Source organism: Mytilus trossulus, chromosome 7 (assembly GCF_036588685.1).
Source record: "Mytilus trossulus isolate FHL-02 chromosome 7, PNRI_Mtr1.1.1.hap1, whole genome shotgun sequence".
In the NCBI taxonomy this organism is placed as follows: Eukaryota; Metazoa; Mollusca; class Bivalvia; order Mytilida; family Mytilidae; genus Mytilus; species Mytilus trossulus.
This window is the reverse complement of record NC_086379.1, coordinates 20846602-20873185: the sequence shown is the minus strand read 5'-3', so window position 1 is coordinate 20873185 and position 26584 is coordinate 20846602. Positions and strand designations below refer to the sequence as shown.

Genomic DNA, 26584 nt, shown 5'->3' with positions numbered 1-26584 from the left:
TATTACTTTGATAATTTGATATTGATATAAAGGCTTTCCTTTGAAAATGTTATAAAATACTATTTTGGTTCGATTATCTCTCACTAAATCATTATATTTTAAACTATTTTTAGATCATCCTCCATATATAGTGATAATGTTTCCTGATGTTTTTCTTAATTATCCCAAAACATCTGCTGTTTATTATGATATGTTGCTGACAAACACAAATTTAGGGGACAAACCTATTTTCTTGTGATATCTAGAATCTCCGATTTCTAATTATGTCACGTTCTTCATCCTACTGTCTTTGTTACATTTAACCTTGAAATTTTTAGCAGAGAAAAACAAATGTGATGAACAAGTGGACATTGATTATTGTAAGATGATCTGGTATATTCCAAGGTATACTGTAAATTAAAAAAATAGTCCTTACCTTTATTATTGCGATTGTTTGATTATCAATACGGATAACAGTTAAATTATTGAGATTTCATGAAACTCTGCATGCAAATAATAATGCTATCAAAATTCAAATATGAGTTTTTATTTTTTAAGACATGTTGCAATTTTCTACTACATTTGTATTTTATTAGGGGGTGTACATAACGATCTTGACCCTCTATAAGAGTCTCCCTTAGTCATTAATTTCAATTTGCAATAATGGAAACATCACACAAATTTCTGAATTTACAGTATTTGATTAATCATTTGCAAGGATATTTGTGAAGGGTCCTTGTAATAAGGCTTTTCCGTCTTATTCCAATTGAATTAAAACATGGTGGGTAATGATGAATTCTGATGTATACTTTTCAATTTTTTTTCTCTAAAACTACAAATCTTTTTACTACAATGGATCAGTGCATTCATGTTTGGTGTCAGATATATATGGACAAATGACCTCTGATAATAGTGAGGTAACTCATTATGTTCTTTTTAGATGCTGTCTGTTATTTTGTACTCTGTCACTTGTGGCAGATCCAGGGGGAGAGCAGGGGGTTCAGGTTTTTTTTTACCTACTTATTTTGACAATTAATGCATTTGAACAGTGACATATATATGTAACTCCCTCTTTATCCTGGGTTGGGAGCCCCGAATTCCCCCTTTAAAAGATCTGTCCCTGGTCACATTTACTTCCTAGTGTTTCTTATTTTCCTAATTGGATGCTTTTGAAATCCTCTATAAAAGGTTACTTAAATGTCTTGCTATTTGTATGGTATATTATTCATGACAACACTGTTCATTATCACTGGACTAGTATATATTTGTTTAGGGGCCAGCTGAAAGACGCCTCCGGGTGCGGGAATTTCTCTCTACATTGAAGACCTGTTGGTGACCTTCTGCTGTTGTTTTTTATTTGGTCGGGTTGTTGTCTCCTTGACACATTCCCCATTTCCATTCTCAATTTTACATATTGGTTCTAATTGAACAATGTGAGAAATTATTTTCACACTCTTCTCAAATTGGTTTAAAATCGACAAATGGGAGGTCAAATAAATTTACTTGTTTTCTGGCCAACAATATATGGTTACCAAAGATAATAATTCGTCTCCTTCTATAATAACTTTGTGACCAAATTTTTGACTGAAGATATTTAATTGGTATAATAATATTAAGATTTCTTGTTTCAAGCTACATAATCATTAACACACAAGTCAACCTCCAAAGTTCAAATGACATGTATGAAAGCAATTATAGGCAACCGTACAGCCAACAAGGAGTAAAACCCATACTCTATATAATAGGCTATACAAGGCCCTGATAAAATGTGAAACAATTGAATTCAAACAAGAAAACAAGTACAACTTGTCACAAAACAGGAAACAAAACAAATATGAATCATCAACAACCACTGAACTAGAGACACCTGACTTTGGACAGGCACATAAAGAATTTGCAGAATTAAACATGTTTGTGCGTGCTCAATCCTCCCCTTTACCTGTGACAGTGGTAAACTAAGAACAGCACAACACCAGAAGAGACAGCTTAAAAATATTGGCCTTATACTCAACTTCAAGAGATTGGTAGGAGGCACAAAACCACCTAACATAAAAACAGTAGACACAAAGCAATGTGATAAGAGTACTGGCAGTTGAAAACCAATTACAACTTATAGATAGATGACATGACCTTGTGCAATGTCAAAATATATAAGTAAATAGTATTGATGGGATGTTGGGTAATGAGTTCAATTGTCAAAACTTATAAAAAAGAAAATCAATGTGAGTACCAAAAATTAAAAAAAATATTTAAAGAGGTATATATAAGCTTGTGATATATTAAAAGTATTAAAATCTGATTTTTTGTTCAATTATCAACTAAAAATGAGACAAAATTACACACAAAATATTAGATTCATACTATCAAGTCCATGTATTGCAAATTGTTTGATCATATTGTTTCAGTTTGTTGTAAAACAAATATGAGAATTTGAGTCAAATCATTGAATCTTAAAAGATTTTACTGCTCTCAGTATAATTGATAACCATTAAGAATAAGTCTATTGAATTAAAGGATTAACTTAAGTTAACATGGATTGTTTGTAAATTTACAGGCTTTATAAAAAACATCACCTTAAAGACTATGATGTCACTATGTGATATCAAGGAAACTGTTTCACAAAGATACTTAAGACAAAGATTGATCGTAAGTTACGAACAATTCAGTATACTTTTAAAAGATTAATCTTAGTCGTAAGTTTTTTGTAAAAATCAAATCTGGGTTTTTAGTAAGATCAGTGAGTCTACAGGTAAAGCCAAACTTGAATCCTAGTAATTAATAAGCTTGTGGAAACATAACCCCTGACTAAACAATTTGTCATTAATAATTGTGACAAAAACATTTTATGTTTAGAATTCATCATAAGGGGATTCAACAAAGATTCAAAGTTTTATTTAGAGTGGATATTCATTAAACTACATAAACACAAGCTCTCTAGTGAGCTATTCAAATCATCTGAATAACAAAATATATACACACATACAAAACTTTGGAAAAAGGGGAACTTTGAATAGGTTTGTGCTATAAACCATGACATCCTGAATCACAGACTTAACTAAAGCTATCATGATTCTGTAGGGAGGAAATAGTCTAGGAGCAGTGATATCAAAACAGTCAGTAGTCAATAAACACTAAAATAAACTTACTGCATCCAAAGCACCTTTCTGGATACTAAACATTTGAAAGGCAGGCATGGGTTTAATGAGTTTGGATGTACTAATTGTGTTTAGTTATTTTCAAAACATCAATTTTGGAAGGCAAATATTTGAAATATTTATTGTAATAAAACCTGCCACCATTAATGCATTTTTGAAAATACCATTGTTATGATATATGATCAGTGATTCTGTTAATGAAGACAAAATGTTAGGTAAATAAAGTTTACAGCAGACGGACTGAACATATGACAATAGTGGAGGACGACACATTATGATTGAAGAGATACTTGTAATAAAGAGGACATAGGCTTCTGGGAATATCGAAAAATACCTTTTCTGAGAAACTATAATCAGATATGGAACTCATTTGAACCAATCTTGCATCATTTCAACGAAAATCCAATAGACAAACAAACATTGTAACCTGATTATATACAAACAAGGTTCTTAAATTAATATTGTAAATTTCACAATGACAGATTAATTTGCTATTTTAAGGAGAAATTCACAAATGATCCTTAATGTTTGATCAGCATGTAATACTATGACGTTGGCTTAAAATTTTGTTTATCAAATGAATAATATGTTCCAATGTTTGTTATATGCAGCTTTGAAACTCTTATATGTAGTGGGTTGTGTTGTTTGAACTCCAATAGAGGATGGGAAATTATAAGCCTGTAGAACAATTTGAAGATAAAACTGATTGATAATGTATAAATTGTAACAACAATTTTTAAGCCTAACTGAAGTTAAGGTGTTTGCACTTGCATTATGTCTGTTTAATGACATGTTATTCAAATAAACTTGTACATTTTACTTTTATAGTTGCTTATGAATGTCTAAAGTGGAACAAAAAATGATAAATAAAGCCATGGCTGAAATAAAATAGATGTCCAATGATTTTTGTCGAGCCTTCGACTTAAGTTGAAAAAGCGAGACTAAGCGATCCTACATTCCGTCGGCGTCGGCGGCGTCAACAAATATTCACTCTGTGGTTAAAGTTTTTGAAATTTTAATAACTTTCTTAAACTATAATGGATTTCTACCAAACTTGGACAGAAGCTTGTTTATGATCATAAGATTAAGTATCCAGAAGTGAATTTTGGAAAAATAAAATTCCAATTTTTCCGAATTTTACTTATAAATGGACTTAGTTTTTCTACGGGGCATTACATTCACTCTGTGGTTAAAGTTTTTAGAATTTTAATAACTTTCTTAAACTATCCTGGGTTTGTACCAAACTTAGACAGAAGCTTGTTTATGATCATAAGATAGTATCCAGAAGTAAATTTTGTAAAAAAATAAATCCATTTTTTGCATATTTTACTTATAAATGGACTTAGTTTTTCTTTGGGGAAACAATACTTCACTCTGTGGTTAAAGTTTTTAGAATTTTAATAACTTTCTTAAACTATCCTGGGTTTGTACCAAACTTGGACAGAAGCTTGTTTATGGTCATAAGATAGTATCTAGAAGTAAATTTTGTAAAAAAATAAATCCATTTTTTCCATATTTTACTTTTAAATGGACTTAGTTTTTCTGTGGGGAAGCATTACATTCACCCTGTGGTTAAAGTTTTTAAAATTTTAATAACTTTCTTAAACTATCATGACTATCCTGGGTTTTTACCAAAGTTGGACAGAAGCTTAATTATGATCATCAAATAGTATCCAGAAGTAAATTTTGTAAAAAAAATAATCCATTTTTTCCGTATTTTCCTTTTAAATGAACTTAGATTTTCTTCCAGCTAACCATACATACATGTACAGTCTGCAGTTGTTTTTAAAACATTAATTAGATTCATAAACTATCCTGGATTTTAACCAAATTTGGACAGAAGCTTCTTAAAATCAAGAGGAAAATTTTTATTGATTTTTTTCCTCATTTTTGTTGAGCCTGCGATTTACAGCAAAAGTAGGCGAGACACTGGGTTCCGCGGAACCCTTACACATTTTTTTTTCTAATGAGAAAAAATGGTTTCCATTAATTCACTGAAATTTCATCTAAGTTTATTATTATTATTGTTGCATTTCACCAAAAAGTATGCATGGTTTGGGATTTTTGTAAAGAATTATATTTTGGAGACCCTTTGTACCTGGTAATTTCTCTTTTTTTTTAAAAGTACAAGATAAGTTATATCATAGAAGGAGATCCTGATAAGTGTGGACACAGAATAGTGTTTTAGTAAGATTGGTATTCATTGTTGAAAAAATGGAATCAACTACAAAATAATTCTTTGCTTATTTCATGAATTTGATTATAAACTAAATTATTTCTAAGTTTTGAAGGACGGGTTCTCGGAATACATCCTGTAAATCTGTAATTAATTCTTCTGGGAATTATCGTGTCCGCCCAGGTTAATAGCCTTCATAATAGAGGAATATTACACCTATTTGTTTTCTAAATTGATCCGTAAATAAAAACACATTAAAAACTAAAAACAGTAGCATATGGCTTCTGTTTTATAAAGGTATGGTACTTTTAATTAAAGGGTATATATATAATCATTTATGTATAGATCACTGTAACATTAATTCAGCAGATCCAGCAAACACCTGATAAATTACAGGTTAATAACAGGTAAAAGATAAAGGTGAAGCACGTTTTAGACCTTTTAGATGTAAACAATTAACACCTGAAAACAAACCTTTGTAATGTGATTCAATCCTTAATTCCTGTTATTATATATATTCTCCTTGCCTATGTGTACTCACAGTTCAGAAATTACTCTTTTTCAACAGTATAATTTATCTTATTTATTGGATATAATCGACTCTTTTAATCTGAAACTAATTGATATTTGTTTACTCGAACTTTTGTCAGTTTTTTGTGGAATTGGTAATTTTGGTCTGAAGATGAATTGATCTTTATAGATTTATTTGATTTTAGGTTGTAATTTGGTCAGCATACGTCATTGTTGATAAGTATTTTGAAATTTCTTGGTGCGTACTAATAGAACTTCATTAGATTATGGATAGCGAAAATGAACTTCCTGTTTTAATAGTGACGAGATTTTAAGATGTTTCTTGACAATCATAGAACGAATCAATTACTTTTACGTAGGTTTTACTGAATATATACAATGCAGACTCTCTTTTATGAAAACTTAATTGCATTATTTCTGAAGCCAAATGTCATTACATTTAGAATTAGAGAAAGTGAGTTTTGACTAAGCTTAAACATTAGAGAATTCAAGGAAATTCCGTAGGAGTCAGCTTTTGGTGATTTATAGATTCTATATAATTAATATTTTGTGAACTGTTAACTTGGCAAGAACCTTAGAAAGGTGAATTTATCTAAATTGTGTGGAACATTTATGAAACATTCCGAAATATTTGAGAAAGGCATGGTTCCTGAAAAAACACGATTAAAATGGAAGGTATTGTGTTCAGTAGTTAGATGGATTTCAAATTCTATAAAAAGGTAAGAATACAACATTTGCAATTTCTTAACATGTTTTAAAAAATAGTTGTCAACAGAAATCAAATGGTAATTATTTACAGTTAATTATTATTTGGATCTGTTAAATTCATGTACCCTTAAAAAGGTCAACACTTGAACATTTCCGGTTAGCCAAAGTTTTTATTTTGTAAAGCTTTATAAAAATTCTTTTGGTCCATCTGGCACAGTGAGATGAATGCCTCATGAAAAACTAAAAACTAAAGGGTCAAGAAATAAACAAAAGTAATTTAACTTCATAGTGATTGCAGAGAAGAGATGTAATTTAAGAAAAAATAAATTATGCCTATTGATCAGACATTCAAAACTAGAAAGAGGAAAACAAACTTTTAGTCAGTGTAAATGGTATAAATTTCTAATGCTATAGTTTACAGACTTATGTTTATCTTTTGGAAGTTGATTGCTTATTTAAGTGGTGTGGCAAAAAAAGAGAAACGAAATCAGTGTTTAAAGATTTCCAGTTTACTATAATTGAAATTAAGGCACTAATATTATAGTATAGTTTCTATATTCAGTTAAAGACCAAGTAGTTTTAAAAGAAGTTTTATTCTTTAAAAGATCTAAAATTATATTTACATGCATTTAATTGGACTTAAATGAAATCCTTTTTATCAATTTTTTTCGTATGATAACCCAACATTTAAGTTGTCATTTGGAATCCTGAATCAGACCTTAAAAAAATTAACTTTTTTTTTTGAAATGTTAATGAGCTAAAGAATTGTTTAAAAAAAGTTTACCAAACATGATAATAGATTTTTATTCTATGTGAAATCGTTTGATATCTTTTCATGTGAGAAGGGAGATAACTGGAATTTTCACTTTTCATTTATGTGATTAGTTCTTGTCATTCAATGATGAAGTCTGATATTATGAAAAAATCTAAGAGCCCAGACCAACTTCAAGAAAAATTTAATGAATTATAAAAATTATTTAATTATTGACTGTTTGTTTAAAGGTTTGATATATGGACTCAGTATTCAAATTAAGAAAATACTAGTTTTGGATTATTAGATTATTTTGTATATTCTAACTTATTTGATTTTTTTAAGAAAGATACATATATCCAGCTGTATTTTCATTAGATAGACTGAAAACACTAGCAGACAGAAAAATTATCTTACACAGTCTAAATACTGTGTGATGCAATCTTTGAAAACAAGCAATCAAATTTTATTTCTGCTCCATTTCACCGGTAGTGATAATAAAAACAGATTATTGCTTCTTGGTCACTTAACTTTCAGGTTGAGATGTCCTGGTCTCAATCTCATTCCAAGGCTATTTTGTATAATATTAGCCTTTTAAAACAACAATGAGCATGCAAAACCTTCATATTGTAAAGAAAAGTAAATTTCATATCATTCATTGTTTATGTCTGAATAGAGCCCTTTCATGCTGGTGAATTGAAAAACCCCAACTATCATTCATTTCAACCTAAAATATTTATTTGTTTTATTTTTATATGATTTTACCTTTAAAACAATAAACTAACATAATCAAAGACTAAACAAAAATTTATGATGTCAGTAATTCTTTTTGAGTTATTTCTCTTTGATTAATAAATACTATACAGCATGGATTGGGAAAAGGGAACAAATTTGATGGATAGGTTTCATTAACTTTTCACAGTAATTGACACATTTGACCTACCACAGGCTATAAATATATATACCCTAACATAAGCTATTTATATAGCCTATAGTTACTTTTCTAGTGAGCTATATTTCTGCTATATATACTACAATTGGCATGTTATGTCAGTGTTTGTCATTCCTTTGTATTAGTATTGTCTCTTAGTTGTACTTCACAAACCTGTTGTATGCATTTAGCAATGTCATAATGTTCTAAATCATAGCATTTTTACGCTGCTAATATACATAATAAGAGGCATTATTTAGCTGATTATTTTTTTTAATCTAAGATACCAGTCTTGTAATTTGTGGAAGCCAGATGCCTGTTTCTTCTACAAAACAACTTGCAAGCAGGTTGATCATAAAGTAAAAATTAATTGAGAACTTATTAATTGTGAATGTGTTTTGTAGAAGAAAAAAATATGATATGAAAACCTCTTTAATTTGATTTAGAATTATGGTTCTTCCATCACTCAGGTGGTGTGCATAATAAATGGCTTGATTGAATGAACTATATTTTTGCCTAGCAAACATCTTGTGGCTAAAATAGTTCATCATCTGGTCAATAAAGATTTAAATATAAATTCAAGGTTTCAGGATGAAGGATGTAGAGAGAGAAACCTTTTGAAAATACATTTTTAAGAAATAATGCTAATGTTAATTGTTTCATTTACCAAATAACAGATCATTGTCAAATCTGCAACATTTATAACGGGGAAGCAAGACCTAGCCATCCTAGATAAATGGACTTAGTTTTTTTTAACCTTGAAACATTTGAACTAAATATTTGGGACCGTTAATTAAGGGCTATTACAGAATACACTCCTGATTATTTCGTAGGCAGCATTTTCTTTGTCATTTGTGACTGCCCAGGTTAACATTAGACCAAGTAAAGGAAGCAATTTAAATTAGAGGGTATAAGTACATTTAGAATTGCTTAAACGTAGTCCAAATACAGACAAAAGCATTATGTCAATTCAGGTCTAAACATGTTAAGTGCATAATTTATAATCAGTAATATGGACCAACTTTATTTTTTAAGTGCCTCATTAAAAAATAGATGTTGTTTATTTTTCATCTGAAATGTAAAAGTTACTGACATTGAAAATCTGAAATTTTGTTGTTGTGTTATTACATACTTGTAAAGTGTTTTTGTTTTTGTATGTTCCTGCAGAGGCCTACTTTGTTATCTAATTTTTGTCATTCTATTCTCCTGAAATGAAACAGCTGTATAGCATTTAGTTGTTATGCCAGCATTAGAGCTAATTTTTTGGAGTTTAATGATATATGGCCCCTGGCCCAAATTCCATGACAGTAGTAACAAGTTGTTAAGTGTTGGTAAATCCTGCAGAGCTGTAAATAAATTTTGTAACTGTTTCCCTGTAGTAAGTTGAGGAGAAATTTGACACATAAGCATTTCTGTTACTGTTCTCTGTAGCTGATGAAAAAGTTGTCGCAGAATGTAGCCTGTAGTTAGTGGATAAAAAAGATGACATAAAATGTTCCTTGTAGTGGACGAGAAAGTTGACACAGAAGCATTTACAGTTTCCCTGTTGATGAGAAACTCGACCCAGAAGCCTCTCAGTGATATAAACTATTGATGATACAATTGTATTTTTGACAATATAACCCAGATCAATGGAAAACATTGTTTTATCCAATTGTCTGTAATTTACGCATTTCTTTCCGTTTAATGGAATTGGGACTTCTCAGAGTCGTACAAATTGTTTGTTGTCAGCATATTATACAATAGCATCCTTGGAGAATACGTTATTGTGATTAAAACTTGTATGATATAGGATGACGATTGTCATTTCTGACGTTACAGTGACACACCACAGAATTGTTTCAAAAAGCAACAGAAAATTAATCTAATAATTATAATTTGAGCTAAAAATGGAAAGAGTATATGAACTTCAACATTTAATGTGTGAATAAGTAAAAAACTTAAGTGTTACCATTAAATTTCAGAATGGTAATGTTCGGTGTTCTACAGTTGGAAGTTTTCTTTAACGAAATTTTATCGATATTTTAAAATGTTTTTTGACTTATGTTTTTCATTGAAAATGTTTTTAATGAGGTTTTCACTGAAAAGAAGGATTGTTACTTTTAAATCTTGATAAAGCTCATTAACTGACTTTTGACAACTTTTTATGAGCTTTGATCGTAGGATAAGTCAGTTTTTGACAATGAAATAGTTTATACTATTGTATTGTGTTAAATATATGCAGTGTTTGTTATTTACATTCTGTTTATGACAAAAGTTGAGGCATGCTTTTGTCACTGAAAAATATTGGAATTAATTTGTGTGTACTTTGACCTGGGATTTTGAGAAGGATATAAATTTATATTTACATGGACCATGTCTTCATTCCTTAATATACCATTACTGCAAAGGATACGCACATCTTTTAGACGGAAAACCAGGTTTGAAGAGTATGCTTTGTTAACTAAACTATTTCTTTCATTAACTAAAACTCAAAAATGCTGTGGTTACGTTTTCCTTTTTTCAAGCCTTTTCATGTGAATTTTGTTGTTTGATTCTGTGGCTTTTCAGAAGAGGTACTATCTGTTACTTTTTTGTTTTCTAGAGTAATTTTTGGCCAGCAGAATATATAAATATTTGTAGAAATATATATTTATAGAAAAGAACCTCCTCAAAATGAGACAGTTATAATTGCACAGGTCCATATCAAAGATAACTAAATCTTTTCTTTCTTTCGTCCAGATATGCATGAAATATTTGCCACTGGACACTAAACAACCAACAATCAATCTTTCTTTTTTAAATATTTCTATAACAGGATGATTTTTGTCAATTTCATAGCTTATTTAGACATTCTTTATATTTAACAGGCTATTATTTGAACTAGGAATTATTTTTAATTATGGAATTTGCATAATTTCTTGTGTTTGAATTTTTTAATGAATTCCATGTTTATTTGGTATTACAAACATTTGAGCGGTTCATAACATTTTCCATACAATGTATTTTGTTAGATTATAAGTGTTGTGCGCGGCACAGTACATTCTATTAAAATATAAGGTTTTCTTTGTAATAGAAAGTGTTGTGCGCAGCACAGAACAATTTAGTACAGAATAAACATGGAATTTATAAAAAATTTCAATAACAAGAAATCAAGCAAACTCTATAATTAAAAATAATTCTGAGTTCAAATAATAGCCTGCTATTTGTTAAACTTGGAGAGAGAATGCAAGTTAGCAAATGTGGTTTTATTTCATTTTGATTATTATATGGAGAGGCTAAATATATTTTTGTTTAGAACGGAGAGAAAACTGCTTTTAAAATAAATTAACCATTCCCTTAAATATATAATTATTTTTGAATAATAATTATTTTTAATATTTATATGTTTTTGACATCAGAGACAGATTAAGGAATACTAAAAACATTTTATCAGAGACACAAAGTATTATTAAATTTTTTTTTTGAAAATATGCAATTAACCCAACAAGTACTCAATGTGTCATTTCATGTTGTTTAATTGAATTTTAATCTAAAAAGTTGTTACTTACAAAAACCATTAAATTTGATGAAATGACAAGAAAAGATAAACCAAGAATCTTTGCAATAAATGTAAAAGCAATTAATTATTTAATCAATGAAATATATTTCTTTTAATTGTATTGTACAAAACAAGTTTGAATTGTTCAACTTTTTAATTATTTATTGAGCAAATAAGTAAACCTAAAGTTTGGCAATAGAAGTATTATTGTTAATCTACAAGCTTATTCTAAATATTGTTATGTGAAGTTACAGTTTGCAGTAGTACATTTACTGCTGTATGTAATTTACAAAGATTTTTAACTCTGACATCTGAGATTTAAACTGTGATAAATAGATTGTTTTACATTAAGTTGGTGCATGTTTATACAAACATGGATGTTTTATTTAGATTGGAATGATTTATTGATTACTGGATTAATTTAGTAATAATTGAAGTTTTAAATAAAATGGGCTCTGGATCATCAGTACAAAGGTATAGTACTTGTACTTATTTGTTATTTCTATTAGTATATTGTATTTCTGTCATTATATTGTTTTTGATTCCGTATTTTAGATTGAAAATTACAAAATTTATGAGTGAGCTTTTAAGTTTGTTAACATCAAAATCTAATAGAATTATCTCAGATCTCAGTTTTGTATTTTTAAAGTCATTTGCAAAAGACTGACAGTGTACACTTGACCTAATAACTTGTGTTTTATATTCAGTTTTTTTAGGGGAATAAAGAGGGGGAGGAGGGTATTTAATTTACCAGTACATGGATACTTTATTGAAGAAATAACCATGTTTATCATAAAAGAGCAGTTTCAAATGTTATGGTACTTGTATATGCCTAAGTGATATTGAGATTTTTTACATTATCCATGTACTGGTGATGTTGAAATGTGTTATTTTTCTCACAGAAATTACTTTAAATTCTGCATATAATGATACCAAATGTCTTTGAAATGCAAGAATTATCTCCCTTGTGGGTACAAAATGTAATAGAAGTATGTCATTCAAATTGGTCTGTTATATATCAAATGGGGACTTGTGTGATAATATTCCAAGGAAGTCTCAAGGGACAATCATTGAAAATTATTACACACTTGACTTATATTTAGGACTATATATGTATACATTAAACACAACTTATATTTAGGACAAACTATATCCTGATTATAGGCTTTGACTTTGAATCACATATCATTCAGTAGATTTATATTTTAGAAGCAGACTTTTGGCATATTTTTTTATCAAAAAAGCTTGTATTGCCTAGTATGAGATTTGAACCTTTCATTGACAATAAACTTATATTACTGTGATCTTTAGCTCACAATTGATAACTCAACAATATGTATTCCGTAAATAGGAAGCTGGTGAAAAGGTAAACCATCATTTATCACACCATGAGTAAATAATTTGTCACTTTGTGATTTGTTTAACTATGTCTATGGATGTATATGGTTAGTAATTTTCATAGGGGGTTCATGAAGAAAATTGTCTACTGTTAATGGTCATAAAAATGATCATCCATTAATGTTGTTATGTTTCATATTTTTTCTCTCAACAAAACGCAGCAAAATCTGCACCGTGCCGTACATTTGTATAAAAGTTACTCACCCTCTGTGGTAGTTATCTATGCATTTTACTAAGCCTCTGTGGATAATAAAGGGTCAGAAGCAAACCATATAACTTATAATAGTATGCTCACATAAAGTCTGATGCCAAAACTTTGACAAAATTTGCATACCTATAGAAGTAGTATTATAGACTTGCACAATGCCAGAAACTAAATTAAAGAAAAAATGGGACAAAAATTGCATAGGTTGTATAGGAACAAAGGAGAGGTTAAAAATTATAAACCCCTCCTTTGGAGCAATGGTATGATTAACATTTTAATTTAAATTTCTTGTGTACAATTTTGAGTTTAGTATGGCGATCACTATCACTGAACTAGTATATATTTGTTTAGGGGTCAGCTAAAGGACGCCTCCGGGTGTGGGAATGTCTCACTGCATTGAAGACCTGTTGATGACCTTCTGCTGTTGTCTGCTCCATGGTCAGGTTGTTGTCTCTTTGACACATTCCCCATTTCCATTCTCAATTTTATATCAATTGATATACTAGTGATTTAAAATGGTAACACACTGATCATTTTTTTATGCATTAAATATATATGTTCTGTGTTTATTTTTTAGTAACAAGCAAAGACAGCTGCACAGATCTAAGACATTACCTGTGATACACTCACCATACCAGTGTACAGATGAAGATGAATTACCAGGCTGTCAACATATGGTGCAGGGAGCCATGGATAATACTCCTAGATGGTCCAATAGAAGTCCTGATAGTTCAGGTATGATAGTGTAGAATGGAACTCACTGCTCATAAAATCCACATACCATGGATTCATTATATTTGTAGGGTACCAATGTTGGCGGGTAAAAGGTATTCAATAAGATGCAAATTTTCTATAAGCAAAAATCAGACAAAATCAAGTATTCACTATAACACCGTTTTTCCTCAATCCACAAAAAGTTGTACTCATGAAAAAATTAATAAAAACACTGCAGTAGTCCATAAAAGTAGACAATAGATAATTGTGTCATTTCAATGTTAAGCAATTCAGTTGGTAAATTAATTGTGATGAATGATAGTGAACACATGATCACACATGAATGATAGGGCCAGCTGAAGGACGCCTCCGGGTGCGGGAATTTCTCGCTACATTGAAGACCTGTTGGTGACCTTCTGCTGTTGTTTTTTTATTTGGTCGGGTTGTTGTCTCTTTGACACATTCCCCATTTCCATTCTCAATTTTATTTACACATACCTAAAACATACATGGACCGAAAAAGGTGAAGAGGATGAAAATGACAATCTTAAACATACAGGCAAGTTTGAGGTGTTAACTTACGCATTTGCCAATGGGAACTTTGACTTTGTTTCTAAAACTTTCCAGATTTGGATTTGATTATAACAAAAATAATCTTAAAGTCATAAGAAACCTCAAATTAAAAAAATAATGCATTTTTTTTTTTATAACTCAATGGATAGTTTTCATTATAAAACTTATTATGTATGTACATATACTTTTATCTGAAGAAAATTCTTTAATTTGTTTTTACCGGTATTTAGAAGTTTACTTTATTTTAATTGCTCCCTTTCCAGGAAGCCATTCCCCGACATATTTCCATATGCACAGTGACCTGTGTGACCCATCTCCTAAAATTACTGTAACAACACTGACTGCTTGAAAAAAAAAAAAAATTATACCAAATTTATGCGAAAAAAATGATAAAATCGTGCACAGAAGACTGAGTTTATGATGTTTGTATGCATTGGTTCAAGAATTGGAATAACATTATTTTTCACCGGTCAATCGTTTCTTATGACTTTAAAGAACATACTTTATGATTCTGGGTAAATTTAAGTCTGCATGAAGAGAACAAATTTCTGTTGAAATTGTAATCATATCAATTTTTGCTTCTTTCTAAAACAAATCAACAGTTTATATACAGGGCTGACCTATAAATAGCTGATGAATTGAATTATAATTCTCTGATTGACATTATTTGATTCTCAGGGCAGTGTTTTATTAATAAAGGAGCTGAATATTGCTTTGTAATAGTTATAAACATTGTTCCATTGACATAGATGTTTTATGAAATCTAGAATTAGATATCCCTAAGAGTGTAATAACAACCTTTCAGACTGGTCTATACCTGGCTCTTTGATAGGTTAATTTACTTTGGGAAGGCTGTTAAGGGAGTAGAACTCGGTTTATATGAAACATTTTCTCACCTGGTTTAAGTTCTATTTTGCATGTTGCTATACTTATAGGGTGTTTATCGGTCTTACATGGTGTTTTTCAGGTTAATAGGATTTTGCCTCATGATTTAATGTATTTTGATAAGTTGGTCATAAAAGTTGAGTAATTTACTTCCCGATAGCAGTTACTTTATCTAGGAAGTGAAACTCTGATTGCTTAGAAAGTTTTCTCTACTGGTTTAAGTTCTATTTACATATATAGGGTGTTTTTCGGTTAATAGGATTTTGCATGATGATTTAATGTATATTTTTAAATTTAGCCATACAAGTTGAAGAAATTGACTACAGGAAAGAAGTTAATGTATCTAGGAAGTAAAACTCTGATTGCTGGAAACATTTTCTTGACTGGTTTAAAGTTTAGTTTGCATGTTTGTAGTTTTATAGAGTGTTTTACAGTCTTACATTGAGTTTTTCAGTCAATTGGATTTTGCTGGATGGTTTTATGTTTTATATTTGAAAACTTGGTCAAAGAGTATTATATTGGAAAGAAAGTTGGTTTGTTGAAAATAATTTAATAAGGTGCCTGAAATTTTTTAATTCTTTTTTCTAGTCTTTATTGTTTTTGAAACTTTACAATGAACTAATCAGTTAGAAATACCTTTGCCCTTGTATATTTAATTTAGAATAAACTTCACTCAATATATATATTTTTTACTCTTTTGCATCATCGTAAACAGAGTTGATTGTAGACCTGTGCTAATGTTAGGTATACGATAATCTTAACAACAATGGAAGTTGTCAGCCATAGAAGATCAGAATCTCTTACTAGTATTCAAGGTGCAACTTTTGAATTTATAATATTTGGTGCTTTTTTTTTTCCATCAAAGGGTTATTTTAAGATAAGTTAAAATGAAATTGAAAATGGAAATTGGGAATGTCACTGTCAAAGAGACAACAACCTGACAAAAGAGCATAAAACAGCCTAAGGGCCACCAATGGGTCTAAAACACAGCAAGAAAATCCAGCATGGGGACTGCATTTGAATTGATTTGTCCAGAAAGAGGGCAACTTCATGCATTGTAAAAGCTGTATCAAATCTTTGAATTGAAATTGATCCTGACATTATATTTGGCAAAAGTTTTTTATTTATGAATTAAACGAAGCAGTAAGGTCTGAAAACTAACCCTTTATTTGCTATGCTCCTTACTTGTGGACTGAATTTCAACAGATAATGATTCTCTTATCATTTAAATCAATTCTAGAAACCATTATGTAATTATAGCATCGACAAGTTTTGAAAGATTATATCAAAGTGTAAAGCATTTTGCTTTTAACTAATTTGTCACCCTTACCAGAACTCCTTTCTTGGGAAATCAAATGTTTAATGTTACTCGACAAAACTGTTAGATTTATTTCACTGTCATTAACTTGTTTTCTTCTACAATAATTCTCCAGCCATATTTAGATTAGAATTATCATGTAAATTGCTTGTATCACTTTCGTATGCCATGTTTTGTCAATTTTCTAGCCTATGAAGTTGGTAAATAATATTTGTAATACATTTTTTCTGTTATTTAATTTTGAAATTCAGTTTCTACACTCTTAACTTCATTGACCAAATTTTTATTCGAAAAAATCTGCATTATTGTGCAGCGCATCAATGTCAGTTGTAGTATTAAAGGCACCCTATAGTTATTACTCATTGAAATGTTTGAGCTTCGTCAGATAGAAATCGAACTTAGGCCAATGATGAATATCAATATATCTGTTATTCTTTCTATGGTAGGAAAAATCTATATACAAAGTCTGTAACTGTTTGAAAATTTTTAACATAAAGTTGTTATAAGAACCATACAAAACAGACCAAATTTCATAATTCATTTTGTATTTGAATGTTCAAAATTAACCGAAGTCTTATATATATGCAAGTATATGTGCACTTTGAAATTAAGGTTGATTTCTATCCCATGCTGCTCATTTGTTCTCTGTGTGTCCAAAGGAAGCATTAAAATCAGACACATACCTGCCAACTTTTCAAAATGCCCATGGGGTTTTTACGTGCAAGATGGATACTAAAGTCCTACAAAACCATCAAGGGGGCCTTCAAGTATATTGTAATGTTGGGTTTTTTTTTGGCTTCTTCATACTCTTACAAGCCTAAAGCCATTGTAAAATTTATTGATTTGTTTAAATTGTGGACACAATTGCTCTTTCAAAATTTCCATTTGGGAGCCTCCATTGGGGAAATTCCCCGCAAATAGTGACAGTTGGCAGGTATGCAGACAAGCAATACAAACCTTTTGAAGTTTCTGGTTTATATTAGCAGTATCTTTTGCGTATTATCAGAAATACATTAAATGTTGTTCAAATAAAAACTTTTCTTCTCTCAAGTTTCTGAAGATATTATATAATATGAACATTTCTTCCTATTTGTAGAATACTCTGGATCTTGTGGTAGTGAGAGCGGTCGGACGAAGATGAGGTCCAGGAAATACCGGGTCAGAAGTTTGAGTCGAGAAAGAAAGTCACAGAGAAGGACAAGAAGATGCTCAGGCAGCTCAGATCAAAGTAAGGGCAAATCTCAAAAGGTTTAATGGTCAGCATTTTGATCTATCAATCATTTTTTTTTTCAGTTAAAAAGTATTTATTTTGAGACTGGAACCAATAAACATGTAATAGTCCTAGTTTGAGGTTTGTAATTGAGAAGCATTATTATAGATTATAAGTTGAAGCCTTGATATGGTAATGAGGCTGTGCTTTCATCTATAATTGTTAACATCCACCTCATTCAGCCACTAGTGGATAGTTGTCTCATTGTCAATCATACCACATCTCTCTAATTCAAGACCATATCATTGTAAGGTACTTAACTACTTATTTCTTAACAAATTTAATCAATAATAGAAACTTGAGAAACTTTTATAAAAAAAGAAGTTTTAGAAAATTTTGTTGTTGTAAGCAATATACAGTATTTTATGAATTACATATATTGATTGTGTTTTAAAAGTTAACTATTTATGAAATATTTATGTAGTTTTATTTTATAGCAGTTTCATAATTAAATTGGACTAAAATTCAACTGTTAAATCTAAATTATCTCCCTTTGGGCTGTAAAAAAACACAGTAAAATTTTGATTTCTTGATACAAAGAAATCAAAAACTGTCATAGTAATTACAATTTAAATTGGCTTTTCAATTCAATGTAGAATATGCAAAAACTTTTATTTTGATAGAAAATATGCAGAAAAATTCCAAATTGAACATAAATAATCACAAATCTCTTGAATGTTAATTATTGATGACGTTTTTAAAAAGTTCATTAAAATTGAATTTAAAGCCACAGAAGACTGAAAAATGATAGGAACTTCTTATTTAATCTTAAATTTCTGACCATGACAGATTTAATTGCCACGGATGCATTATTGTAATTGGTCAGTATTTTATAACTATAAATAAAATCTTAGGTTGTAACCCTTCAAAAAAAGGTTTCCGTTTATTTCTCTCGGTTCTTGCAGAAAATTCTTAGAATGAATTTAGTAATAATTATGCAATGTTTCTATTTAGAACTTGTTTTTAAAATAAGGACATGAAAAACTCAACTATGAATGGTGCTGTGAATTCAGGAATTATTGGTAAAAAAAAATGCAAAAGAGTGGTCAACACTACCAAAGGGATTAAACCAACTAACAAACCATGGCCAAAACTGAATAAGATGAAAACAAAAACAGTAAACTAAACACTTCATAAAAAACTAGACTGGGAGAAATAAACCCCACCTAAAATATGGGGTGATCTCATGTGCTCTGGAAGGGTAATAAGATCCTGCTGACCATACATGGCACCTGCAGTGTTTCTTATAATGTGAAAGTACAAAACCAGTGATAAGTCAAATTCAATATGTCACTATTAGAATAAGGGTTGCCCAAATAAAAAATCACACTTTCTATTTTGATAGCAGTTTTCTATATGCATCATTTATTCATTGAAATCAAGACTTAATCTCACATTTCTGTTCATTTTCCAAAGTCGTTAAAATAAATGAATGCAAAAAAGTTCTGATTTTACAGCAATCTTCCTTTGAATAATACTTATTTAGATATGATTGATGTATGTTTGGTTCTGTTTGTGGGACTGGAGACATAAATATCTTTTCATAATGACGTACAGTTATCAAACAAAATATTTTACTTTTGGCCTAATGACTTGTCATTTTTTACAAGAAATTTTTCATTCTATTTATAATTATTTAATTTGACAGATATTTAATTTACTTATAGTAAATTATTGTATTGAAATATATTTTCTATCCCTTTCTTTAAAATAATTACTGTCCTAGTTTTGGGTTCTTTGAAATTTTGACATAATGATTAAAAGGAGTAGATTTGAAAGCTTTGAAACGAGGGTATTTAAGAGAGATATGTGAATAATTATGTCTAAAACTGTGATTGATAGAGTTATAAAGATTTTTTTTGTAGTTTATTGTCAAATTGAAATCCTTTTATGGACTGTTAAATCCAAAATCAAACTCATATTTATGTCCATTTTAGCATTTAAACAAAATTTAGTAAAAATTTGTAAGGGTTCCACGGAACCCAGTGTCTCGCCTACTTTTGCTGTAACTCCCAGGCTCAACAAAAATGAGGAAAACAATCAATAAAAATATTCCTCTTGATACTATCTTTTGAATACAAGAAGCTTCTGTCCAAGTTTGGTAAATATTTCAGGATAGTTTATGAATCCAATAAATGTTTTAAAAACTTTAACTGCAGACTGTATGTAATGTTAACTGGAAGAAAAGTCCATTTATAAGTAAAATACAGATACACAGGTACCAAATATTAACAAAATTTCCTTTCTAGATACTAGCTTTTGATCATAATCAAGCTTCTGTCCAAGTTTGGTACAAATTTAAAATAGTTTATTAAAGTTATTAAATTTTTAGTTATTAAAAAATTTAACCACAGAGTGAATGTGTTGTTTCCTGGCAGAAAACCTAAGTCCATTTAAAAGTATAATACGGAAAAAATGAATTTATTTTTTTACAAAATTTATTTCTGGATACTATCTTATGATCATAAACAAGCTTCTGTCTGAGTTTGGTACAAACCCAGGATAGTTAAAGAAAGTTATTAAAATTTTAAAAACTTTAACCACAGAGTGAATGTAATGTTTCCTCGCAGAAAAACTAAGTCCATTTATAAGTAAAAAACAGAAAAAATGGAATTTTATTTTTGCAAACTTTACTTCTGGATACTATCTTATGATCATAAACAAGCTTCTGTCCAAGTCTGGTAGAAATCCAGTATAGTTTAAGAAAGTTATTAAATTTTCAAAAACTTTAACCACAGGGTGAATATTTGTTGACGCCGCCGCCGACGACGGAAAGTAGGATCGCTTAGTCTCGCTTTTTCGACTAAAGTCGAAGGCTCGACAATAATAAATAAACAGAAAAATTCTTAACAGTACTTTTTAATTTAAAATTGAGAATTGATTGGTGAATTTATGGATCCATTTTGGAGACTAAAAACACAAATATCTTTTCAAAATATCATTCAGTCGTCAGAAAGAAAACTTGAAAATTGATCTCTGTTGGGTTGTTTTCAAATTCTTTGACTTTTAATCTGATGTTAAAAGCAAAATTTATGCCTCTAAATGAGTCTTTGTCTTTGTTTAGGTTTCACTGATGTACACTTGATGCCCTGCTCCACCCTTCATTTATATTCCCTAATCCATAAATTATTACATTAAAATTAATAATCATGATCTGTGGTCAGCCCATATCTCCTTACAGGCAGGGAAGGTTTTATGGAATATTGAATTTATAATTCTGAATCTGTTATCTCCTGATTTGAGAATTCCTAAAGGACTTTTTGTTAGAAAATAAGATATCTGGCTTCAAGCACAATTGTTGTGAACTAGCTGTGGTTCTTGACTAGTGAATTATGACCAAAAGGAATTGTATGTATATCCATACCCGTAGCCAGGGGGGGTTCGAGGGGTTCGGACGAACCCCCCTTGAAAACTAATAAGCACTGTTAAAGTCGATGTTCTGTTCGAATTGTGACTGTTAAAGTCGAGTTTGTGAGTCAAACGAACCCCCCTTTGGAAAATCCTGGCTACGGGCCTGATATCGATGGATTAATCGGAAATTTGAATAATCTTGATGAAAGTCTTGATCAGTAAATTGATGAAATTGATAGATTCAGAGATTGAAATGGACGAATTTGTAATATAAGAGACAGCTAAGGAATTTTTCAAAACAGACTTAGTTGAACATACCAAACGATGTAAATCGAAGATGTATTGCATATAGATTTCAAAGTAAGACTTGTACGTAATAAAATTAAGTAATGAATTATTGCAAAATAGAACAATATCCTTTAGTTTTCCCCCAAGAGGCTGTTTGTGATAATGTTAAGGAAAGTTATATAAGATATTGAAGAGATTTGTATCACATTATATCTATGCTCAATCAGTAACATAGACAGAATAATGGTTACCGAGTAGAGAATAACTAATGGCTTACGTTTCTTCTAGACAAATTGTCCGAAACAGAGAGATATTAATATGATTATACAGGTTTTCAATTAGAACAGATCTTAAGTGGGTTAGTGAATGAATCAATCAATTGATAAAAGTCGACCCAATAATCCAGTAACCTCTATTACAATTATAAGACATATATGATAACATTGGAATGAAATCTTAATTCAATTATATAATGGCTTCATTCTTGAGACCTGTTGTCAATGTTAAAGTTCTGTCTCACCATGTTTTATATTGAGCAACACTGGTAGTGTATGACAAAGCTAAAATAGAACAAAAGCCTCAGTGTCCAATGTTGTAAAAGTACACTTTATATATATGTCTTCATCTGCAGGTTAAAATCTTTATATCATCAGCTAGGAGATACCATGATAATTTGTTTGTTAAGTGAACACAGCAAACCAGCCAATGAGATCCAGTGCTGAGTCAATATCTATATCCTGAAGACCTGAAACTGTTTATCACTTGTTTGTTGACATTACTTTAAATGACGGAATTCTAACTAGTCATAAAACACACAAAACAATAATAGATAAAAGAAAGATTCAAACAAACAATTAGGGGCCCTCAAATTTTAAAAATATTTTAAGCAAAAGTGTTCATTTGTGATTTAGGTTTTTACGCTATATATTATGTTGTAATATGATGAAATATTTGCCACTGGATATAGAGCAATCAATTATATCGGCTTACTTTATCAAAGCCAATTGGCCAAATAATAATTTTAGGAAAATGACAAACCATTCCATAACCTGGTGCGCCAACAAGTACAAAGTGACCTAGGCAAAACTGTAAATACATGACAATTATTGGTCCACTGTGAACTCAAAATAGCCCAGAACTGGACATTAAAGTCATATTTTATTATTATTAAGTTATTGATTCCTTTTATAATCTGTAGTGATATTTAAAGGGTGAAAATCCATAATGTCCATTAGTTAGACATTGTCCACATTCTTCTGTTTAGATAGTATCTATTTATTGATGCCTTGGGCCGTTGATACACTTTAACTGATTCTCACTTGTATGGTAATGATATAAAGAGTTTAAATCATTTAACACCAAGATAAGTGGGTTATACACCAGGGCTCTCGGTCAGAAAACTTTACTCAGTACTTGGCCTACAAAATTTGAGCTGGAAACACTGAATCCAGTATTTTGATTGGTTTAAATTTGAATCAGTACAATAAGCATACTCAAAATTTTTATGACTTCAAAGCTGGGACTCACTCTCAGAAAACTTTACTCTGTGCATGTACTTGGGGTAATAAATTGTGCTCAAGCACCAAATGCAGTGATTGGTTGAATTTGGAATCTTAGTACAATCATCCTACTGGAGAGTTTTATGACCACAAGGCCAGACTTAATAGATGTTAATTTTAGATGAATCTTATTTATTGCTTTATCTATAACCTTGTATTGTATGATCAGCTGTTGACAGTTTCTGTAATAAATAATCAAATAAGTAATACTTAGAAGGGATGTTAATATACTATTTGTTTACATGGATACTGGTCTGTCTACTTATCAGACATAATTGTTTCAATAACTGTGAACAACATGTATATTGATTGTCTTTTTAAGATATTTCCAATATTTTATTAGATGGAAACATATGTTTTTGCCACCTGTATTGACAATGAATTTACAATGAATGAATTTACGAATTGCTTTATCATAAAAATTTGAATATATTGGGTAATTAAAATTATATTAAAGCTGTTTGCATCCTCTTCAATATTGATTTTCAACTTAAAACATATGACAAGATGATTTTTTGCAGAGGGGGATTATTATATATCAGTGCCATTGGGTCATAGATGGGGACTTGGAAATACATGTCGTCTGTCCTTCTTTTTAGCACTCTCATCAGATATGCAATTCTAGCCTTTTTTGTATGAAGTTCATACAGATTATTTACATCAGCAATGTCTCTACCAAGTTGTAAGCGATATTTATGAAAAAGTTTTAAAAGAACCATCAAAATATAATAAGAGTTATTTCCCTTGAAAAGATCAAATATATGCATCTGTGGGGCGTATTGGTACTCTGTTATTTTTTTTTATTTTAGAGGAAACAGTTTCAGTTACTTTACTGAAAATAAAAGTCTTTAGAAAACTCTTATTACGTAGATGACCTTATTTTGTATTTATTTGAAGAAAAAAATGTTAAATTTTTTCAACCCAAATGTCAGGAGGGTGCTTATTTTGGGATTGGGTTTGAATTAGAAAAGATATGACAAAGCTTTTAAAAATTGAATATTTATAGTTACTTTCAAACATAAAATAACACATGTTTTAATGCATATGAATTGATTGTGCATATTCATTTCTCAAAGGTGCATATATGCAGATAATTATAATAAATATTTGATGAATGATCATTGAGTATGGTGTTATTATTATTTGTAGTCAGCACATCAGGTTGACATATATTGCTTTGTTATTATCCTCCCAGATGATTTAAGGATGGTTTTCACTTTCTCTGCTACAGAAAGCATTAATTTGTAAATAGATATTTATGATTTATCTGGTTACTGTTTATAGGCTTGGCAGATCATAACTTTCAATCCTTCCTGTGATGATCTGAAATTTATAATAACCAGGCTTTCAAAAAATTAATGAAGTACAGATGTGATAAAAGAGTTGCTGGATTGATTTTTGTCCACAAGAGATGTATTAACAAACCTTAATTGGAATTCTTTATTTTTCAATTTAGCATTGTCACTAACACAGTAAAAATGCTGTCAAGGTCACCACTTTGATTTAGCCTTATATCAGTCTTAAAATATCAGCACCACAATGCATGCACTATATTAACCTATAGTGACCAACTTTAACTGGTGACTGATGGAGAGTTGTCTCATTGCATTCAACCACAAATTGGGACTGATAAGTTTTGCTCTCACATTTGGCATGACTGATAGGTTCTGCTCTTTGAAAGACCCAGTGATACATTTAATATTACAGAATAGTTTAGCAGGGTGATTAAGGTCAGGATAGAATTTTAATTGGTGATATCTGATCTTGTTGGTTGGGATTTGTGGACTCAGAAACAACAACCTTTTGCAAATACTGGCAATCCTAGTCAATCAAAATGAAAAACTGTCAATCCTTAAGTCAATTGATATTGAAAACTGGCAACCCTAGTCAATTGATATTGAAAACTGGCAACCCTAGTCAATTCAGATTGAAAACTGGCAACCCTAGTCAATTCAGATTGAAAACTGGCAACCCTAGTCAATTCAGATTGAAAATTGGCAACCCTAGTCAATTCAGATTAAAAACTGGCTATATGTAGTCTGTAGTCAATTAGGATTGGAAACTAGCAATCCTTAGTCAATTAGGATTGGAAACTAGCAATCCTTAGGCAATTAGGATTGGAAACTAGCAATCCTTAGTTAATTAGGATTGAAAGCTAGCCATCCTTAGTCAATTAGGATTGGAAACTAGCAATCCTTATTCAATTGGAAACTAGCAATCCTTAGTCAATTGGAAACTAGCAATCCTTAGTCAATTAGGATTGGAAACTAGCCATCCTTAGTCAATTAGGATTGGAAACTAGCAATCCTTAGTCAATTTGGATTGGAAACTAGCAATCCTTAGTCAATTAGGATTGGAAACTAGTAATCCTTAGTCAATTAGGATTGGAAACTAGCAATCCTTAATCAATTAGGATTGAAAAATAGCCATCCTTAGTCAATTATGATTGAAAACTAGCAATCCTTAGTAGTCAATTAAGATTGAAAACTAGCAATCCTAAGTAGTCAATTAAGATTGAAAACTGGCAATCCTTAGTAGTCAATTAGGATTGAAAACTGGCAATCCAAGGCTGTTGGAATTAAATGTCCATTACCAAAACAGGTTTGGAAGTTCTGAACCTTGGCAACCTCTGTGTTGGCTGACTGAGCCTCATTATTGAATAGATGAAATTCCATCCTTGTTACTGACTTATGTAAACTACAAATAATATATCTCTTCATGGAACAATATTAATCTATTGACTTATATTTTATTGGGAATATGATGACATGCATAAAACAAAATTGACATTTATAGAATAAATTAATTGCTTTCCTTGTAATTAAGCCTTCATATATAGATTGTGTTGTTCATTTCATTATTGAATAGCTAAAATTTGTAGCTTTAACTATTCCAGTGATGCTCTTTGTGTATGATTTTAAATAAAATTAATTTATTCATAAATTTAAATGAATTTCCGACAATCAGAGCATGAATTTAGCATCAACTTAGCTTGATATTTGACAGTTGTATACCTTTACAGTTTTGATTTGATTTTCTGATTTGAACTCTTAAATATTTATATTGCCTTAATTGAACTTGAAACCAAATCCATTATAAATTTTTATAAGAAATTGAATTGTTTTTCAATTACAGATGATTATTAAATATTGAGAGGGAAACATTTTGAATAGTGCCTTGAGGTTAAGATGGAATGAATTGATTTAATTAACATTTTGATTAGTTAAGTAGGTATAGTGAAAAGTATTCATTAGTAAGTTACACTAGGTAGG

At 30.2% G+C, this 26584-nt stretch overlaps 1 protein-coding gene across 7 annotated transcripts in view; it reads left to right on the top strand.

The window, feature by feature from the left end:
- The window catches only part of LOC134724773 (ankyrin repeat and fibronectin type-III domain-containing protein 1-like), a 196959-nt gene that overhangs the window by 116042 nt on the left and 54333 nt on the right, over positions 1-26584 (top strand). For 4 of the 7 annotated variants that reach the window (XM_063588013.1, XM_063588012.1, XM_063588011.1 and 1 more), the window contains 2 exons: positions 13932-14089; positions 17941-18072. In XM_063588013.1, coding sequence (XP_063444083.1) covers positions 13932-14089; positions 17941-18072 — 290 coding nt within the window. Of the gene's footprint in view, positions 1-6468; positions 6561-10520; positions 10661-12002; positions 12226-13931; positions 14090-17940; positions 18073-26584 lie in introns of those variants that run through there. The other 3 variants (XM_063588016.1, XM_063588017.1, XM_063588018.1) reach the window with 3 other exon arrangements.